Genomic DNA, 20,243 nt, shown 5'->3' on the forward strand with positions numbered 1-20,243 from the left:
TCTCTATCATATCACCCCTGAGCCTCCTTTTTTCCAGAGAGAAGAGCCCCAGCCTATCCAACCTCTCGGCATATGAACTAATCTAAGCTAACTCACTGTTTTTTTGAATATACCCATATAAATGATGTTGCAGTAATCCAGTGTAGAAAGTACTAGTGATTGCACTAGTAGTCTAAATGATAATGGGTCGAAGTATTTTTGATGGTCTTTTATTTCCATAATGTCAGGAAACACTTTTTTACCACTAAATTCATGTGTTCAACCATTGTCAAGTGTGTGTCTAATGTGACTCCCAATATTTTTATTGTTTTGGTAATCGGGTAGTCGTGATCTTTTATATGTAACGTTGTTTTTGTAATTTTGTCTGTTGGGCTTACAAGGAAGACTTTAGTTTTTTCTGTGTTTAGTTTCAGCTTGAAATTGATTGTCCAGTGTTCTATTTCGGTCATAATATGAGAAATGTATTCTGAGGTCTCGTTTGTTATGCTGTTCAGTGGGATTAAAATGGAAATGTCATCTGTGTATATGTAGTAGTTTAAGTTTAGCTTTTGTAGTAAGTGTCTTAGGGATGAGATGTAAATGTTGAATAGTGTTGGTGATAGTGGTGATTCCTGTGGTACTCCCACAAACCCGACTACTGCAGCCCTGACGGTAACTGAGTTACCGACAGGTCTGCAAGTTTTTTGACAGGTCTGCCTGTCTTATTGACCAATTAGGGACTTCCTTAGGCTCAGCCCTAAGGAAGTCCCTGATTGGCTCAGGTGCTCTAGGCCTCTCCCAGTGGAGAAGCCTGAGGCACCTGAGCCAATCAGGGCCTTCGGCTCCTCCCCGTGCATCACATGTTCACCATGGCGGAGCCTAAGGCTCACATTCACAGTGCGCAGGAGGAGGAGAAGGAAAAGGAGGACTTTGCGGTTCCTCCTGCTCCGGAAGACAGCAGCGCTGGAGGCCTAAGGAGCAGGAGGGACTGAGCACCCCTCCTGCCAGTTCGGTTGGGGTGGTGTGGTGGGCCAGTCAGGGGTGGGCTGGGCCAGGGGGTAACTTGCATACCTTTAGGGGGGGTGGGGTAACTCAGTTGGTGGCAGGGCAGGAGGGAGTTGGCATCCTTTTGTGGGGCATCGGCACGGAGGGAGGCTTTTTTATTTTTTTTTTTAACCAAGCAGCTATTTTGTGTGTGTAATACACACAAACTATCTGTCCGATTTAAAAAAAAAATGAAAAAAGACAGCAGAAGCCCTGCCAGCTGTTTCTCCTGTCACTACTGTCAGGGTCTGAGCAGGCTCCAGGATCGCTCTGTAGCGATCCGTGCAATGAATGTGTGTGGGGGGGGGGGGGGGGAGGGTGTCAATGACCATCCCCATTTGCATGCAGGCCTTTGGTGCATGCAATCGGGAACTGATCCGAGACACAATCGGGGTTTAGTGACTCTAGCCCAATGGCAACACGAGATGCAGTAAAGCAGGGTGGAATTTCTTGCGCTTTTTAGAGCCTGGTTGTAGTGTATTGATAGTATTTTCTGTATGTTGTCCTCTGAACCATTGCGAATGTTTCATTCTGTTAACCGCTTTGTTCTAGGCGGTCAAGAAAGAAAGAAAGAGTAAGAGGACTTAGAAAATAAGGGCATTAATTGAAAGAACGTTGCACATGATGTCATCATTGTTCTTGAATATTAGCTAGAGTTAGAGTGGAAAAGCTGGTTTTAAGAAGGGCTTGGACATTTTCCTGGAGGAAAAGTCCATAGTCTGCTGTTGAGATAGTCATGGGAGTAGCCAGTAGCAATTGCTTGCCCTGGAATGCGCTTCCAGAGGGTGTGATAGGACAGAGTACGGTATTGGGGTTCAAGAAGGGATTAGATAATTTCCTGAAGGAAAAGGGGATAGAAGGGTATAGATAGAGGATTACTATATAGGTCCTGGACCTGATGGGCCACCGCGTGAGTAGACTGCTGGGCATAATGGACCTCTGGTCTGACCCATCAGAGGCACTGCTTATGTTCTTATGGATCGGTAGCATGGAATGTTGCTACTCCTTGGGTTTTGGCCAGGCACTAGTGACTTGGATTGGCCACTGTGAGACTGGGCTACTGGGCTCTAACCCACTAAGGCTATTCTTATGTTCTTAACATTTCATCTTAAGGACTTAAGAATCGCCTTACTATGTCAGACCAATGGTCCATCAAGCACAGTAGCCCATTCTCACAGTGGCCAATCCAGTTCCCTAGTACCTGGCCAAAACCCAAGGAGTAGCAACATTTCTTGCTACCGATCCAGGGCAAGCAGTGGCTTCCCCCATGTCTCTCTCAATAACAGCCTATGGACTTTTCCTCCAGGAATTTGTCCAAACCTTTCTTCAAACCAGTTACACTATCTGTTCTTACCACAACCTCTGGCAATGCGTTCTAGAGCTTAACTATTCTCTGAGTGAAAAAAATTTTCCTATTGTTTTAAAATTATTTCCCTGTAACTTCATCAACTGTCCCCTTAGTCTTTGTCATTTTTGACGGAGTGAAAAATTGATCCACTTGTAACTTGTGACCAGCCAGGTTCTGTGCCTTCCTTGGTCCCTATGGTTTCTCTAGTGTCCACCGGGGGAGCCAGAGAGAAGCCTAGGTGAGAGCAGGCTCAGTTAGAGCAGGGCGTGGCTCCTCCCATGAAAAGCCTGAAGTTTGCACTTAGCAGAGAAAGTGAGAGGGAAGACACGGGTCTCTTCCTAAGTTGAGCATGCCTGGCAAGCTAGGGTAATACCTGTGATCCCATAGAAGTGGAGCAAGCTGGACCCACTTCAGAGTTGCTGGAAGCAGACCAGCGAGTGTTGTGGAGCTGCGAGGATTGGCAGCCATTTGCAAGGACTGAGCTAAAAAAAAAAACTGTGGTGCTTTTTTTGCTATAGTTGGCTGCAGTCGTTTTGTTTTCCAGCCACTTTCATTGACTGCTTGAACTGTGAGATTGTTTTGCTATTTTGGTTCTCTGCACAGTTTGTTAAGCTGGGAGTGCTTTTGAGGGGAGAAGTTTGCCAACAACTGGGAGGGATTTTGTAAGCTGTTTTTGAGCTTTTTTTCAGGCAAACTTGAGGCACTCCCCTAGACCACTGTTCTTCAACTGCCAGTCCGCGGATCGGTGCCAGTCCGCAGGAAATTTCTGCCGGTCCATGCAGTGCCGGCAAGATTGATTAAGTTCAATTTCCTGCCGGTCCACCCAGGGCTGGCAAGATTGAGTTATTTTCAGCTGGGCTGGAGAGATCATGGGGGTGCCTCCGACAGTGGCTTTCTCCCCTCTCTGCAGCCCCCCTTCTTACCAGCGCAGCGATTCAGGAAGGCAGCCTTGGGGCTTTTGCTGAGTTGCGGCCGCCTCTGATGATGCAACTTCCTCTTTCCTCAGAGGCAGCACGACCCAACAAAGGACCTGAGGCTGCCTTCCTGAATCGCTGCGCTGGCAAGTAAGGAGAGCTACTGGGAGGGGAGAAAGTCACTGTTGGAGCCTGGGAAGCTGCTGGGCAAGAGGAAAAAGGACAGCTGCTATTGGACCTGGAGGGAGGGAGAAGGCGAGATGCTGCTGGGAGGGGAGGAGGCAAAGGATGTTTGGAAGCTGCTGGACAAGGGAAAATAAAGGGACAGCTGCTACTAGACCTGGAGGGAGGGAGAATGACAGATGCTGCTGGGAGGGGAGGAGGGAAAGGAGTCTGGGAAGCTGCTGGGTAAGGGGAAAATGGGACAGTTGCTATTAGACCTGGAGGGAAGGATAAGGAGAAATGCTGCTGGGAGGGGAGAAGGGAAAGGAGTCTGGGAAGCTGCTACTGGACCTGGAGAGAAGGAGAAGGAGAGATGCTTCTGGGAGGGGAGGAAGGGAAGAGAGTTACTGCTGGACAGGAGGAGGAGGGAAGAGAGAAGAAATAAAGGAAGGAAACAGCTGGCAGGGAGATTAGAGGAGGGGAAGGGGAGAGACAGGCATGAGAAAGTAGAGATATTGATGATGGGAATGGGTCAGCAGAGAAATAAGGAGAGAGGGACAACAATGCTAGATCTGGTGTAGGAGAGATAAAACTGAAGAGAGCAGTGAAGCTGGAATGAATCATGTAAAAAGGAGAGGGGGCACAGGCTGGATGGAAAGGGGAGAGGGGCATAGAAAGAAGACAGATACCATATGGAAGGGGGAGAGGACAGACAGTGGATGGAAGGGGCAGATGCTGGATTGAAGAGAGAGAGGGCAGACACTGGAAGGAAGAGAGTGAAAAGAAGATGAAAGCAGAAACCAGAGACGACAAAAGGTAGAAAAAAATAATTTTATTTCTATTTTGTGATTAGAATATATCAGATTTGAAATATATATCCTGCTAGAGCTGGTATTAGACATAACTGGGGACTGCATAGCCCAGGCAGTGCTTCTTTAGCTTCCAGCTGGCTTAGGGCTCTCTTTGACCAGGGGGCAGTTGCCCTAGTTGCATTCCCCTAACACTATTCCTGTCATGTGTGACTGCAGTATTCTTTTAGTATGATACCGGTAGCGGCATCGGTAGTATGCCGCTACCGACTACCCAGATCAAGAAGAACTCAGAATCTTTTCACCTTCCCCCCTCATAATGGTACCCGACGTAAGAAACTTTACGACAGCCTTCTAGCAACTCAGGCAGCGAAAATTGACCCCACCATCACCAAACTGATGATCAAAACAACAGACATCAAAGTGTTTCGGAAAGAAATCAAAACATTTCTTTTCAAAAAACACGTCCTTACTTAATATTCCCCTCCCCAATCACACATGCACTCTCCCCAGCAAATAACACACTAGTCATCCCCTTGAACCTCATTTACCAAAAATATCCAAACTCCTAAATAAGCATCTCCCTTAGGTATCCATTTAACCTTCTCCTAAATAAGCATCTCCCTTAGGTATCCACTCAACTGATTCCTTCAAAGTTAGGTATCTTTCTTCAGTTGCCTATATTGTTTTCCCCACTGAACCTTGTAACTACTTGAACCCTGTCAAGCTATTCTATCGATAAATCCAGATATCTTATACTTGTATTTCTATACCACAACATGTAATTTACTTAAATCGTTGTAATGTAATTCTCTTGGTAATGTCCTGATTTCTTTTAACTGTAATCCGCTTAGAACCGCAAGGCACAGGCGGAATAGAAATCACAAATGTAATGTAATATTTTTGTGTAGCATTCTGTAATAATTTGGCTTGTTCAGTTTTCTTGATGGTAGAGGGGATATATGTGAAGGGAGGAGACAGGGGTTTTGTTGATCCTTGCTCTGTATTATTTGTATTTATAAAATGACAATTGCACAGAATATTGTTTCTTTTTATACTTTGTGCGGATGGGATCAGATGATTTGCGGGGACTGAGCTCGCAGAGATGGGGCAGAAACGGGATTTAAAAATTTTAGTCCTAGTAGTTTGCCGGTCCACAAAATAAAGGAAAAAAGGAGTTAATGAGAAGTGGCCCAATATGGCTTGAAAAAATGCTCAGATATGAAACTCTGAAGGGAAGGCTGTTAAACCCCCCTTGGAGAAGAGTTCACCTTCCAGTCATAGCAACTTGACAAGTAAATGGGGCACACTCAAAATACTCCAATGTATATTTGAAAGAACAAGGTTTCAAAGTCTTTTTGCTTTGTACAGTAAAAATCTTGACTTGATTAGAATGAAAACTGCCACCACTGGTTACTTAGCTCTGTATGCAGTTTTCATTCTAATCAAGTCAAGATTTTTACTGTACAAAGCAAAAAGACTTTGAAACCTTGTTCTTTCAAATATACATTGGAGTTTTTTGAGTGTGCCCCATTTACTTGTCAAGTTGCTATGACTGGAAGGTGAACTCTTCTCCAAGGGGGGTTTAACAGCCTTCCCTTCAGAGTTTCATATCTGAGCATTTTTTCAAGCCATATTGGGCCACTTCTCATTAACTCCTTTTTTCCTTTATTGAAGCCAGTTCACTCTATTACATCCAATACCTTTTCTGGTTTCTTTTTGTTTGATATACTTCACCCTGAACCTAGCACTTTTTGGAAATAGGTCCACAAAGTAATTCTTTTATTTCTGCTGATCCACGGATGAAAAAAGGTTGAAAAACACTGCCCTAGACCCAGCAGTGTGATAAGATAAGCTGGAGGCTTTTACTATTTAAGACTGGTTGCGCATTGGTGAAACATGGCAGGGAACTGAACTCTTTTCCAACCTGCTAAGGAGCAGGCTTTGAAAGCCTTATTGCAGGGAGCTGTGTAGTGAATAAAAAACCACAGAGAAGATTATAAGCATTTGTCAGGAGAAATCCTGAACTCACCCCAGAGTTTTCTCTTTGGGATTTTTTGTTTTGCAAGTTGCATTGTTTTGGGGTTTTGCCAGTCTGTTCATTCTGAAAACCGAACTTGGAACTTTATGCATTGGTTCTGTATTTTGGTTTTACTCATATTGATGCAGTGCCTGCAGGGTGACTCCATACTGGGTCACACGCCAGTGCAGTTTTTGCTGTAACCACTAGGTGCACTGAGGAGTCTAAGCTGAAGGCAACCCGTTCAACTCCACTCCGGATTTTATCTCCCCTCAGCTGTCTCTTTTCCAAGCTGAAGAACCCTAACCGTTTTAGTCTTTCCTCAAACAAGAGGCATTCCATCCCCTTTATCATCTTGGTCCCTCTTCTTTGAACCTTTTCTAGCGCCACTATATCTTTCTTGAGATAAGGAGACCAGAAATGAATGCAATAATCCAGATGAAGATTAAGGCAGACCCTGCTCTGCCTGCCAGGTTCAAGCTTACAAAATTGTAGAACTATAAAAGGCTCTTATCCTATGGAGACTAGCTAAGTAAAGGGGAATATTTTCTGATTTCTTAGGCTTACGAACAATTGTTGGGTATGAGGGAGGGGGATATTTGATGCGAGTTAGAATTTGAAAGTATAAACTGATTGTATCTTCTGTTCCATTTATTGAAAGTTTGAAAAATGAATGTAAACTACAATTGAGCTTTTTCTCCCCAAACCTATCAAAGCTCCTCTATGTTAATTTTGGTCTTCTCTTTCTCTTCACCCCTGGAATTTCCGTCCATGATTCCACATTGCTATCTGTCTCTCACCGAAGTCTTATTCCCTCCAATTTGATTCATCCTATCACTGTGATTTCATTTCTACCCTGGTAACAAAGAAGCTTAGTTTTCAAGCATACGGATGTTTCAAAATGCTCAAATGAACAGCCGTGTGCTTGATAAGTCCAAACCCTGCTTTTACAAAGGGACATCCAACACTGCAGTGCTGTGTGATTTGGGCCCAGAAAAAGGACTTGCAAGGTCTGCCACATCCACCCTACATTTCCTCTCATGACCATGAACCCACAGTACCCTCAATCACTGTCAAGAAGAGACAAGGGGGGGTGAACATACAAAGTCCAGGCATGGATAATAATAATAATAATAACTTTATTTTTGTATACCGCAATACCACAAACAGATCTTTGATGGAAAGTCAAAGGGGCTGAGGTTACCTGTAATATCAGCAAATAGCAAGACGCCATTAAAATCCTCCACATAAGGAATTTCTTTGGTGTGATCTCCATAAACCACCAGATCGGGGACGTGGGCTGCGACTTTCCCAATTTTATGAGAGAAGTATCCGACCGTCTGGATAGACATTGCTGAAGGTAGATGGAGCTTTCCTTGACGTTTTTCGTTCGAGAAGTAGCGGTCACACGCTGCTTTCAAATTGTGGGTCTGGCAGTGATATTCGTAACCATGGAGACCCCACAACATCTACAGTTCAAATAGCAGAGCAGTTACTGGCTGAGTGAGACCTGTCACAATATTACAGTGACATCATAAACTCCCAGAATCCACTTGCACTGGCTCAGCAAGTCTCCAGTGGAGCAGCCGGAGGCACCTGAGCCAATCAGGGCCTTAGGCTCCTCCCCGTGAATTGCACATGTGCACCCACATTCACGGTGCGCAGGAGGAGGAGAAGGAGCAGGACGACTTTGCGGTTCCTCCTGCTCCAGAAGACAGCAGCGCTGGAGGCCTAAGGAGCAGGAGGGACTGAGCACCCCTCCTGCTCCCAACTTTTAGGTACAGGGGAAGTGTCAGGTCTGGCCCTTCCACGGGTGGGCCAGTTCAGTCGGGGTGGTGCGGTGGGCCGGTCAGGGGTGGGCTGGGCCAGGGGGTGACTCAGTTGGTGGCAGGGCAGGAGGGAGTTGGCATCCTTTTGTCAGGCATCGGTGCGGGGGGAGGCTTTTTTATTTTATTTTGTAATACACACAAACTATCTGTCTGATTAAAAAAAAAAAATGAAACAAGCCAGCAGAAGCCCTGCCACTACTGTCAAGGTCTGCGCAGGTTCCAGGATCGCTCTGTAGTGATCCGTGCAATGAATGTGTGTGTGTGTGGGGGGGGGGGGGGGGGAGGGTGTCAATGACCATCCCCATTTGCATGCAGGCCTTTGGTGCATGCAATTGGGAACTGATCCGAGACACAATTGGGGTTTAGTGACTCTAGCCCAATTGCAACACGAGATGCAGTAAAGCAGGGTGGAATTTTTTGCGCTTTTTAGAGCCTGGTTGTAGTGTATTGATAGTATTTTCTGTATGTTGTCCTCTGAACTATTGTGAATGTTTCATTCTGTTAACCGATTAGTTATAGGCGGTCAAGAAAGAAAGAAATAATCAAAGGAGTACAAGAGGACTTAGAAAATAAGGGCATTAATTGAAAGAACGTTGCACATGATGTCATCATTGTGCTTGAATATTAGCTAGAGTTAGAGTGGAAAAGCTGGTTTTAAGAAGGGTTATTTATAAATTTATCTTTAAACTAACTTATTTAGGCATCTATATATAAAAAGTAAGAGCATTATATGTATTTTGCCCTGTATGGGCGAAACATAGTCCTATGACGGAGTGCGTAGACTAAAGATGAGTATTTGGTTTAATAATCAATAATAATAACCCAAAAAAATAGAAAGTATATGTATATAAAGATATTTGAGAGCAATGAGGAACTTGGGTGCCACTGAGGCTTTTGAATTTTTCCTCACAGACTGTGGCCAACCCAGGCGGCCACATTCCAGAGCTGAGATTGTGACGTCACACTCGGCTGCCCTAAAAACCGTCGCAGCAGCCGAACAGTGGAGGCCGTTACGTAGGCTCGCGCGCCCTGACGTCGGCGTCAGAGCGTGCCCGGGGCCGGAAGCCGCGCCCGGCCCCGGTAACCTTCATTGCGCGTTCCGAGCCTTAACCTCCCCCTCCCCACCTGAGCCGGACTCGCGCGCTCGGATCCCCTAGGCACGTGACGGGCCGTCTCGTCTTTCTTCCGTCATGGAGTTGCCAGACCTGGGCAGACACTGCTGTGAAGCCACTTGCAAACAGCTGGGTGAGAAGGCTTGCTTTGCTTTGTTTGCAGCTGCCATTGCTGAAAACAGGAGAGAACGGCTCTTTGCAGCGGCCTCCGGCTGCCCCCTGGCCTCCTGCTGTAGCGATTCTTGCAGGCTGCCGTTGTCTTCAGCAGCACCTTCCCTCTGCCGCGATCCTGCCCCTGATGTTAGGGAACATGCAGAGGCCGATGACAACCTGCAAGGAACACTACAGCACCAGGCTGTGGGAATTTGCTGAAACTAAGACTGGTAGGCCAAGTGGGAAGCTGCAAAGAAGGGGAGAACATTTATAAACTATAAAAAGTTTTACCTCATGCAAAATTATCATTTCTTTAATAAGACATTAGCTAGTTTTTTCTGCGGCCCTCCAAGTGCCTACAAATCCAAAATGTGGCCTTGGGAAGGGTTTGAGTTTGAAACCACTGGGATAGAAGTACCTGGCAAGATCCTAGAAAGTAGCAAGATTCTATCCATGCTCCTTATCTTTCCAACATACTCTGGAAAGGAGCCCCTCCTTAGATTATTGGGGGGTGGGGAGGGGGAAATGGGAAGCTATTTTATATTTAGCTCATGCCTTTTTCAGTAGTAGTCCAAGTTGAGATACATTCAGGGACACTAGGTACTTTTCTGTCCACAGTGGGCTTATAATCTTAGTTTGTACCTGAAGCAATGTAGAGAGCTGCACGGGAATGGGGATGACGGGAATCCCGTGTGGATCCCACGGGTTCCCCATTCGGGTCGCGGAGATCCTGTGGGAATGCCCCCCTAGGGTCATGGGATTCCTGAGGGGTTCTGATGTACTCGTGAGGCTCATCTTCTTTTCCCTACCTGTCCTGCCGCAGCACCCAGCCGACCGCAAGTCTTCCACAATGTCAGCGCTGACGTCGGAGGGAGGGCTTAAGCAAAGCCCTCCCTCCCTCCGACGTCAGCACTGACATCGGGAAGACTTTCGGTCGGCTGGGTGCTGCGGCAGGGCAGGTAGGAAAAACACAAGGCAGTGGTGTACCAAGGGTGGGGGGGGTGAAGAGCCAGCCAGATCCTCTTACCTTCATGGCGCTTTCCCCCGACCGACCGACAACAGGCCCAGTCTGACAAACCTCCCTGCCCTGTAGCCGCGAATCTAAATTACCTTCTTACTGCAGCTGGATTCAGGGCAGGGAGGTTTGTCGGAATGGGCTTGTTCTGTTGTCGGACCGGGCAGGGAAGTGCCACGAAGGTAAGGGGCAGGGAGGGAGAAAGGGAGGAAAGGTGGAGTGGAGAGGAAAAGACGCTTAAGGGAAATGGGTAAAACTGAGGGGGGAGAAGGACGCTGAAAGCACTGGGGAAGACAGAGGGGGGAGAAGGACGCTGAAAGGACATGGGGAAGACGGTGAGGGGGGAGAAGGATGCTGAAAGGACATGGGGAAGACAGAGGGAGAGAAGGACACTGACAGGACATGGGGAAGATGGGGGGGGGGAGAAGGATGCTGAAAGGAAATGGGGAAGAGAGAGTGGGGTGAAGACGTTGGCAGGGAAGAAGACAGAGATGCCAGACTATGGGGGGAGCGGAGGGAACAAGATGAGTGCCAGACCAATTTGAAAGGGGGGGAGAAAGGGAGAGGCACAGTAACAGAGCAAATGGAAGACGCAGAGAGAAGAGAGATAGTGGATGGAAGGAATTGAATGAGAACATGAGGAAAGCAGAAACCAGGCAACAAAGGTAGGAAAAAAATTATATTTCTTTTTTTTTTTGCTTCAGAATAAAGTAGTATATTAGTTGTGTTGATAAAGATTTATAAACATTAGAGGCTCTGGTAGAAACCCGTTTACAAAGTATGTATTCTTCCCAATTAATATTTCCAAATTAATAAAGTCTCTTTGCTTATTTGTAAATGGGTTTCTACCAGAGCCTTTAATTCAGTAGCATAATTAAATGAAATAACTATTTCTGAAGTTTATAGGGACAGGTGGGAACAGAGGGGATTCCTCGCGGGGACGGGTGGGGACGGAGGGGATTCCTCGTGGGGACGGGTGGGGATGGAGGGATTCCTCACGAGATCGGGTGGGATTTCTGTCTCCGCGCAACTCTCTAAAGCAATGTGACTTGCCTGAGATTGAAAGGTCATTTGGTCAACCACAATAATCAGAGACGTGAACAAAGTGACAGGTATATTTTATTCAGCATATGCGAGACCTCTGTGCAGTAAAGTTCCGGCCTCAGAAGTGCTCAAAAACAGGATGTTCAGAGGTATTTATATGTTTCCTGTCTAAGCCAAATGGATGCTAGATACACCTTTTCATTTGCTAATCTTCTATATAAATAAAATCGGAGGTATGTATGTGTGTATGTATGTGTGTGTGTATGTGCTGCGATCACGCAAAAACGGCTTGACTTATTTGAACGAAACTTGGTATGCAGATCCCTCACTACCTGGGGTGATATGTTCTGGGGGTCTCGCGGCCCACCTGCACACGTGGGCGGAGCTACAAACAGAAAATTATATTTCACCCATTCATGTCAATGGAAAAAATGTAAAAACCTGCCATTCTCACAGTAATTCAAAAACGGCTTGACCGATTAGAACGAAACTTGGTATGCTGATCCCTCACTACCTGGGGTGATATGTTCTGGGGGTCTCGCGGCCCACCTGCGCACGTGGGCGGAACTGCAAACATAAAATCAGATTTCACCCATTCATGTCAATGGAAAAAATGTAAAAACCTGCCATTCTCACAGTAATTCACAAACGGCTTCACCGATTTGAACGAAACTTGGTATGCAGATCCCTCACTACCTGGGGTGATATGTTCTGGGGGTCTCGCGGCCCACCTGCACACGTGGGCGGAGCTGCAAACAGAAAATCAGATTTCACCCATTCATGTCAATGGAAAAAATGTAAACAGCTGCCATTCTCACAGTAATTCCAACTATAAAACACTTTCTATGACACTATAACCACTAGGGACATCGTTTCTATTCTACCACGGACACCATACATATAGAGTTTGTATGTTCTAACTGTGTTTGTAACTGTTTCCTTCATGCACCCCAGTTCATAATGTTATTACATTACATGAGTACTCGCATATGCTGAACTAGGAACACAGGATCCATTCTGAACCGGGAAAAAACTTCATGGAGTTTCTTTTCAACCTGAGTTTCCACATATTGAGTTGTTTAAATCAATACTGAAACTTTTGGATGCCACTTATTCCAACAGATCTTCCTTTTCAGTTTAAGAGATTGCAAATTCCAGTGAGACTTGCATTCTCTATCACAATCAACAAATCACAGGGACAGACTATTACATACTGTGGAGTAGATTTAAGATCCCCCTGTTTTTCCCATGGACAACTCTATGTTGCTTGATCAAGGGTGGGTTCACCCAAGAATTTATATGTTCTTGCTCCTGGAGGTGAAACTAAAAATGTTGTTTATAATCAAGTTTTGTGTTAGTTGTATTGTATTCATTTTGTCAAATATTTCACATTATAATTTGAATATTGTACTTTTTATACAGCTGTAAAAAAATAATTTCATTCACCACTATAAAGTATCTTTATTTCAATCCATTTACTGTGTTATTTCTATAATTAAATACCCGTGCAACGCCGGGGCATCAGCTAGTAAAACATAAAACTACCCTGTGGGGTTATTCCCGCTTGGGCTACTTGAACTCCTTTAGTACAATTTGCAATGTGTGTTCTCTCGCTGGACCCAGAATTACAATGTGTACTCCCCTTAGACCCAGAATTACAATGTGACCCAGAATTATAATGTAAGCCAACCCCAGACTCGAAAGTGTGTATACTCTCCCCTGACCCAGATTGGTGTTTACTTACCTTAGTCTCAAAAAAGTATTAGCAGCTTAGCTTGCCAGGTAGGTTGTTTGTGCCTGTACCCTCCCCCAACTTATCTAGTTTAAAGCCCTGTGTAGTAGGCAGGCTAGACGGTGTCCAAGGACGTTCTTGCCTCTTCTGGTCAGGTGTAACCCGTCTGGTCCCTGTAGTCCTTGCAATGCCTCTCCATGGTGCAAGAACCCAAAGTTCATCTCCTTTCACCATCCCTGCAGCCAGTTGTTTGCCCTCTGGATGCAATCCTCCATGGCACTGTCCTTGCCCCTTACTGGGAGGATCGAGGAGAAGACCACCTGCGCATCCATCCTCCTCAGCTTCTCACTCAGGGCTCTGAAGTCTTCAGGTATGCTCTCCGGGGTGCTCCTATTTTGCTCAAGGCACCAACTTCTCTTTGAGATGACTTTGTTAGAGAGATGAGGATTCCCAGTAGCAGAAATTTCAAGCAATTTGGGAACTGTTCAGGCTCTTGTTGCCCCACAGGGATCGTAGTATCTTACTTAATAGATAGTATGAGGGCAAATCAAAATTTTAAGGCAATTGATAAATTACATGATAACTGGAACAGAACTAAAGAAATGCAACATATGAACTCGTACATTGCCTGTTGTACAGTTCATCCACGCATAGTGCAACGCTCTGTCTTTAGTCATGTGGCAGCCACAAAGTCAGAAACATGGATGCTGCAATTGCAAGATTTCACCATCGAAGAACAACCTGCAGCAGTGCGCTTTATTTGGGCAGAGGGAGTGAAACCTGTGGAAATTCACCATCACATATTGATTCAATATGGACATAGCACCATGAATCATCCAAAGTTTATGAGTGGGTAAAAAGGTTTAAAGAGGGAGGAACAGGTGTAACCGACGAGGGCCATTCTGGTCATCCATCAACATTACACACACAAGAGCACATTGACAGGGCGGATGCTTTGATTAGAGAGGACTGATGGATAGTGGTGTCTCAACTGGCAGCACAGATTTGGATATCAGATATGGATCTGCATTTGCCATAATGTATGATGACTTGGGGTACAGGAAAGTCTGCACACGATGGGTTCCCAAACAGCTGACTGATCTGCACAAGCAACACCATGTCTCTATATACGGTCTCCAGTTCCTGAGAAATTCCTGAGACATGGGTGCATCACTGCGTCCTGGAGAGCAAAAGATAAAACATGATGAAGTAAAGGAAGTGGTGCTCACCTAGCTTTGGGAGCAACTGAAAAACTTCTTCTCTGCAGGAATGCAGAAGCTAGTTGAACGATGCAACAAACGCATCGTCGTGCATGGGGACTATGTGGAAAAGTGATATCTTCAACTGCTCAAAGTTACGTCTGTTAAAGCTGTTAAATGTGTTTTGCCTTTACTTTTTGATTTACCCTCGTATACACTTCCCCATCCCCATTCGCAGTTTCTGCACTCGCGATTTCACATAATCGCGATTTTTTTCTGGGGAGGGGTAAAATTTTAAAAAACATATTTTTAACCTCCCTGCCGCCTTCCCGGCCTTACCTGGTGGTCTAGAGGGCTTTCGGGGCAGGAGGGATCTTCCTACGCTCCTGCCCCGTGCAGATCGCCATGAGGAAATGGCTGAAGGGAGTTCCCGTCGTACTCTCGAGAGACTACGGGAACTCCCAGAAGCCATTTCCTCATGGTGATCTGCACAGGGCAGGAGCGTAGGAAGATCACTCCTGCCCCAAAAGCCCTCTAGACCACTAGGTAAGGCCGGGAAGGCGGCAGGGAGGTGGGGGTGGGTCAGAGCCAGTTAATCGCGGTTTTTCGCCATTCGTGGTCCGGCTCTGCCCGTATCCCCCGCGAATAACGAGGGAGAAGTGTACCTAGTTTTGAAGATTCAGTCCAGTTGTTCAATTGACTCTGTGCCTATCATGGCTGTTGTCTCTATAGTATTCTCCATGCTGATGGACTGGAAGGGGGCAGAGGGATGGAATAGCGTCTGTGTGGGTATTGGTTTTTCTTACTTTGGGGGACTGGTTAGGTGAACAAGAAAATGGAAAATGTTGGGAGAAAAGGTGCAATGCCTATTTTTATAGATCTGAAGATGTGGGACATACAGATAAGAGTACACCATATGTTCAAACTATCTTGTAATATGTACCACACCTTTAACACTAACTCACCAGAACAAATAATTCACCTGTTCTCCCACACCTTCACATCACCCAGAATCAACAACACTTGCCAACTGATCATCCCCTCATTCAAAGGCGTGAAATATATAGTAACATAGGGCTCCTTTTACAAAGCCGCGCTAGGGCCTTAATGCGTGGAATGGCGCGCACTAAATTGCCATGTGCGCTAGCCACTACAGCCTCCTTTTGAGCAGGTGGTAGATTTCCGGCTAGCGTGAGCTAATCCGGTGCGTGTGTTAAAACCGCTAGCGCGGCTTTGTTAAAGGAGCCCATAGTAAATGCCTTAGAAGTCTGCCTGGCACTTGTCATTAGGTTCCATCCCAAATTACTGTAGTTCCTGACAGTCCTCCCCAGCCACTGATCATGCAAGTCTGCTCACTTCTGGCCCTAGTTCTTCAATTTATACCCTTCACTTTCTGATTAAAGATTCTCTGTGTTCATCACTATTTTCCTTTCCACTACTTCCCTCGGGAGGGCATTCCAGGCATCCACCACCCTCTCTATGAAAAAGAATTGCCTAACATTACTCTTTTATGCCTTCTACTTTTACCATATTCTCTTCTCTGGAAAATATTTGCTTCTGTATCAGTGCCTTTAAAGTATTTAAACATCTGCTAATGTAATCTTGAATGTTTTCTGTAATATCGCTGTCTGTATATAATCTCTTCCTCTGTAAACCACATTGAACTGTTTGTGCTATTGCGGTATAGAAAAATAAAGTTGTTATCATCATCTCCCCTGTCCCTCCTCTCCATATATGGTTTCCAGAATTGAACACCATAGTCCAAGTAGGGCCTGGGCATCGACACCTCCTTTCTTCTGCTGGTTATGCCTCTCTCTCCTTCTGGCTACAGCCACCGCTTTGTCACACTGTTTCTTCGCTTTCAGATCCTGAGATACTGTTACCCCAAGGTCCCTCTCCCTATCCATACACATCAGCCTCTCACGTCCAGTACATTTGGATTTCTACTCCCCAAATGTATCGCTCTACAGTTCTGCACATTGAAGTTTAGCTGCCAGACATTAGACTATTAGCACCCTTTTTCACTTATGCAGCCATAAGAACCTGGAATGGCCTTCCCATAGCCATAAGGACAGAGACAAACTACTTCACCTTCAGTAAAAAGCTGAAAACATACTTGTTTGATAAATTCCTTGCAGTTCAGTAACTCGGCCTAATCAGCAAACCAAGAATTGTCTACATTTTATTTCCCCCACACTTTAAAACCATTTGTGGATGTATAATTGGCACCTCCTTATAAACTGTACGTATTGTCCTTCTATGTTAATATAACCGTTACTCCCCTTCGCTTTCAAGGATCCCTTAATGGTGTGTCTGACTTAAACCTCTTCTTGGGATCTACCTTTTACTTATTGATGCGTTGTAAGTAACTGCATGCAATTCCCCATATTCTATATGGGCCTCTTAGCTTGTAAATTGCTTTGAACTTATACTGGATAAGTGTGATACAGAATTTCAGATTACATTAGATTTATCCTTGTTGATGATGGAAAGTGTGGACTCCTTAGCTGAATGTATGTTACTATGTTTGTTGCACCTAATAAGTTATTTAAAAAAAGAAGAAGTGTGTGAGGACCTTTTCAGGGGCACTAATTTGTTTTTCCAAAGCCAGGCAGGGATCCATTGTATACAGCCAATTGGCCAGGGGTTCGTTCTGGAACATGATACACACGTAGCCTTGTTTGCACTATTGCTGCGTTTGAAACATTCTGACCTTGGGAATAAAACCCTGGTTTTCTAGATGATAAAAGAGCGAAAAGTGCTCTCCTTTGGTGCTTTTATCTATCTCCCTCTTTAGACTTAAATGAGATGATTTTCTTGTTTGGCTGTTTCTCTCCTTCCTTTCATTTGAGATGTGGCATGCTTATTTCTTTTAGATTTTCTTCCATTGAAGTGTGATGCCTGTGAGCAGATCTTCTGCAAAGATCACATCAGCTATGCTCATCACTGTTGCACCTCTGCTTATAAGAAGGTAAGTGCAGAAAGAAGGCTTTAATTTTCAGCCATTAGGTAAAAATGAACAATTGTTTAGACTGATGGAAGCCTTTGTAAGTACTGGAGCTGCTAAACAGAAGTTGCACCATTTTACCAACTTTTTCATAAAAGATATTGAAATCTTGGCTTTTCAAATTGTGGCATATATTTTGGTTCAGGAACAATTCATTTTGGGTTTTCTTACTTCACAGTTTTTATCATTTTTTTGTTGTTTGGTCATATTTAAGTAATTTAGAGACTCTTACTAAAGCTTACATAGTGCATGCTGAATACTAAGAAGCCCTTGGGGGGGGAGGGGGACGACGACTACTCTTTATCCTATAGCGCTGAAAGGCATACACAGTGCTGTACATTTAACATTCAATAGACGGTCCCAGCTCAGATTTCAACAGCAAACTAACCTTCCACTAACAGTCAATTATACTCTATTCTCTAAGAATGTATTGTCACTAAACTGTTCAGTTTCTTGAATGTGAACCGCCTAGAACTAAATGGTATGGCGGTATACAAGAATAAAGTTGTTTATTATTATTCCAGATGATCGGCTTACTCATGCCATTTCTTTACCCTGTCACACTCAGTAGACTGATCCATTCCCTAGTGATTAGCCAATTGGATTACTGCAATGCCCTGTACCAAGGTATTAGAAATAAGGACCTCCAACACATCACCAAGATTAACAGGAGGAGCAAAGAATTTGATCATGTAACCTCCCCCCCTCCCCCCCCCACACTTCTGAAATCTGCACATTGGCTCCCTGTAATACAGAGTGACTTACAAAATCTTATTGTTAGAGTAGGGATCGTGATTGATGAGTTTTGAATACTGTCTCAATCAATTTCTAATTCCATATTTCCAAGAACTATGTTTTGAACTCTCCAGTCTCTATAGTTCCGACTATGAAACAGATCACTTACGACCCCTTCCTTCTCGTCTCCAGTTAGAGACCTCATTAGATAGGTTTAAATCCACCCTTGCTCCTTAGTGGTTGCATGAAATACCATTGTTTTTCTCTTTGTCCTATCAATTATTGTACTTCCCTCTGCTTTTATATAAATTAGTCCCTTTGTTCACCTCCCATTATCTAGAATATTTATTGTATGTGAACTGCATGCACTAAGCTTTAATAAAAAGGGCCCTAACGTATTGTTATCAAAATTGCTTCATATTTAAAATTGTTTAAAATCTTGGAACAATCAAATTTTCTATTTTTCTATTTTGTTTTATTTTTATTGCTAACATGTTGCTTTTATTCATTTTTCTCAAAAATCTGATATACTGCTTAAACAGTAATAAGAGGTTTCCATTAAATTATCAGTTGTACTGATTATGTAGTAATACAGCCCAGATGCCGCTGTCAGGGTATGGAACAGTATATATTTTAAATTAAATTACAATTTAGACAAGCAGCATCTGTAAACATGTTTTATGGCACTGAATGTGACACCTTAACAGTCTCTCTCTTGAATTTTCTGTCACATGTCCACTGTTAATAACTGTACATGGAATTTAAGCAAAAGGGGTCCTCCATAAACTCTTTTATCCCAGGACAAGCAGGCAGCATATTCTTAACGCATGGGTGACGTCACCAACGGAGCCCCAGTACGGACACTTTTAACTAGAAAGTTCTAGTTGGCCGCACCGCGCATGCGCGAGTGCCTTCCCGCCCGACGGAGGAGAGCGTGGTCCCCAGTTTCTTCGTTTCCGCAGAGCGAAGAAGACACATGTGTTTTCAACGGCTGTTGAAAAATCTGATTTTGCCTTCCCGCTCGCGAAATTTCCTTCTTTCTTTTGTTCTTTTTCCCTTCGGGTTTCTTTTCCGTTAAAAAAAAAAACAGAAAAAACTTTGCTTCTTCTTTTTTCTTTATTTTTCAGGCCGGCCCCGGCGGGGCCTATTGCCACCATACAGGCCTCCAGTTTTGATTTTGCGGAGGCCGTGTTTCCCTTCATGCCCCCTCAGCCGGGCTTTAAGAAGTGCCAGCGGTGTGCACGCCCAATCTCTCTCACTGACCCGCACAATTGGTGCCTACAATGCCTGGGTCCAGAGCATCGGGCTGACACCTGCACCCGCTGTGCTACTCTTAAAAAACGTACATTAAAAAATAGACAGATCCAACAAAATATCCTTTTCGGTACCGGATCTGCCATGGAATCGGCCGCGCCGTCGACGGCACCGCAAAAGTCGGCACCGACTACTTCGACGACGCCTGATCCTTCCTCGGGATCGCTAGCACCAGGTAAGCCGGCTAAGAAGCCTTCCACTTCCCTTGAGCGCCCTCCTGCCACAGCGGCGACGCCGGTCCTCCCGACATCACGCCAGCCCCGCAAACGCTCCGCCCCGATTTCGGTGAGTGCCTCGTCATTGCCAGGGCATGGAGCGGCACCTATGGTACCGAAAAAGAAAAAAGCGGTACCGGTGCCTCCCCTGGACGACCGCATTGCGGCCATACTCCAAAGCCAATTACAGGAGCAACTACAGCAGCAACTCCAACACCTGTTGCCAGCAATGTTGGCCCCACTCCTTCCGGTACCGGACCAGCCTGAGCCTCGCACCATACCACCGGTGTCGACCCCCATCGGTACCGTTGAACACGTCCATGCCGGTGCTCGCGTCTGAACCACTCAATCCTCCCATGCAACCACACTCTGATGCCGACCCTCCCCGACATCAAGACCGACACCGGTCCCCCCGAGACCGGGACCGGCACTGGTCTTCCTCCCCCGGTACCATCTCGATGTGCTCTGGCAAATCTCTCTCTAAGACTCGCCACGCTGAGCCATCCACACCACCATCCCGTCCTGCTCACACCGACGTCAGGGACCCGGACTTATGGGAAGAATCCCCACCCGGTACCGATGATGAGGCACCCTTGATGGTCGATACCGGTT

General features: G+C 45.3%; 2 protein-coding genes across 2 annotated transcripts in view; one reads left to right on the forward strand and one right to left on the reverse strand.

Annotated features, from left to right (window-relative positions):
• The window catches only part of ADCY10 (adenylate cyclase 10), an 803,671-nt gene extending 796,043 nt beyond the window's left edge, over positions 1-7,628 (reverse strand). Inside the window, exon 1 of the mRNA XM_033944139.1 lies at positions 7,481-7,628. Within this exon, the coding sequence (XP_033800030.1) occupies positions 7,481-7,628 (148 nt within the window). The remainder of the gene's footprint in view (positions 1-7,480) is intronic.
• A 1,465-nt stretch (positions 7,629-9,093) lies between these two features.
• ZFAND2B (zinc finger AN1-type containing 2B) overlaps positions 9,094-20,243 on the forward strand; it is a 93,863-nt gene continuing 82,713 nt past the window's right edge. Inside the window, exons 1-2 of the mRNA XM_033945382.1 lie at positions 9,094-9,350; positions 17,237-17,331. Of these exons, the coding sequence (XP_033801273.1) occupies positions 9,296-9,350; positions 17,237-17,331 (150 nt within the window). The 5' untranslated portion in view covers positions 9,094-9,295. The remainder of the gene's footprint in view (positions 9,351-17,236; positions 17,332-20,243) is intronic.

Source organism: Geotrypetes seraphini, chromosome 5, assembly GCF_902459505.1.
Source record: "Geotrypetes seraphini chromosome 5, aGeoSer1.1, whole genome shotgun sequence".
Taxonomy (NCBI): Eukaryota; Metazoa; Chordata; class Amphibia; order Gymnophiona; family Dermophiidae; genus Geotrypetes; species Geotrypetes seraphini.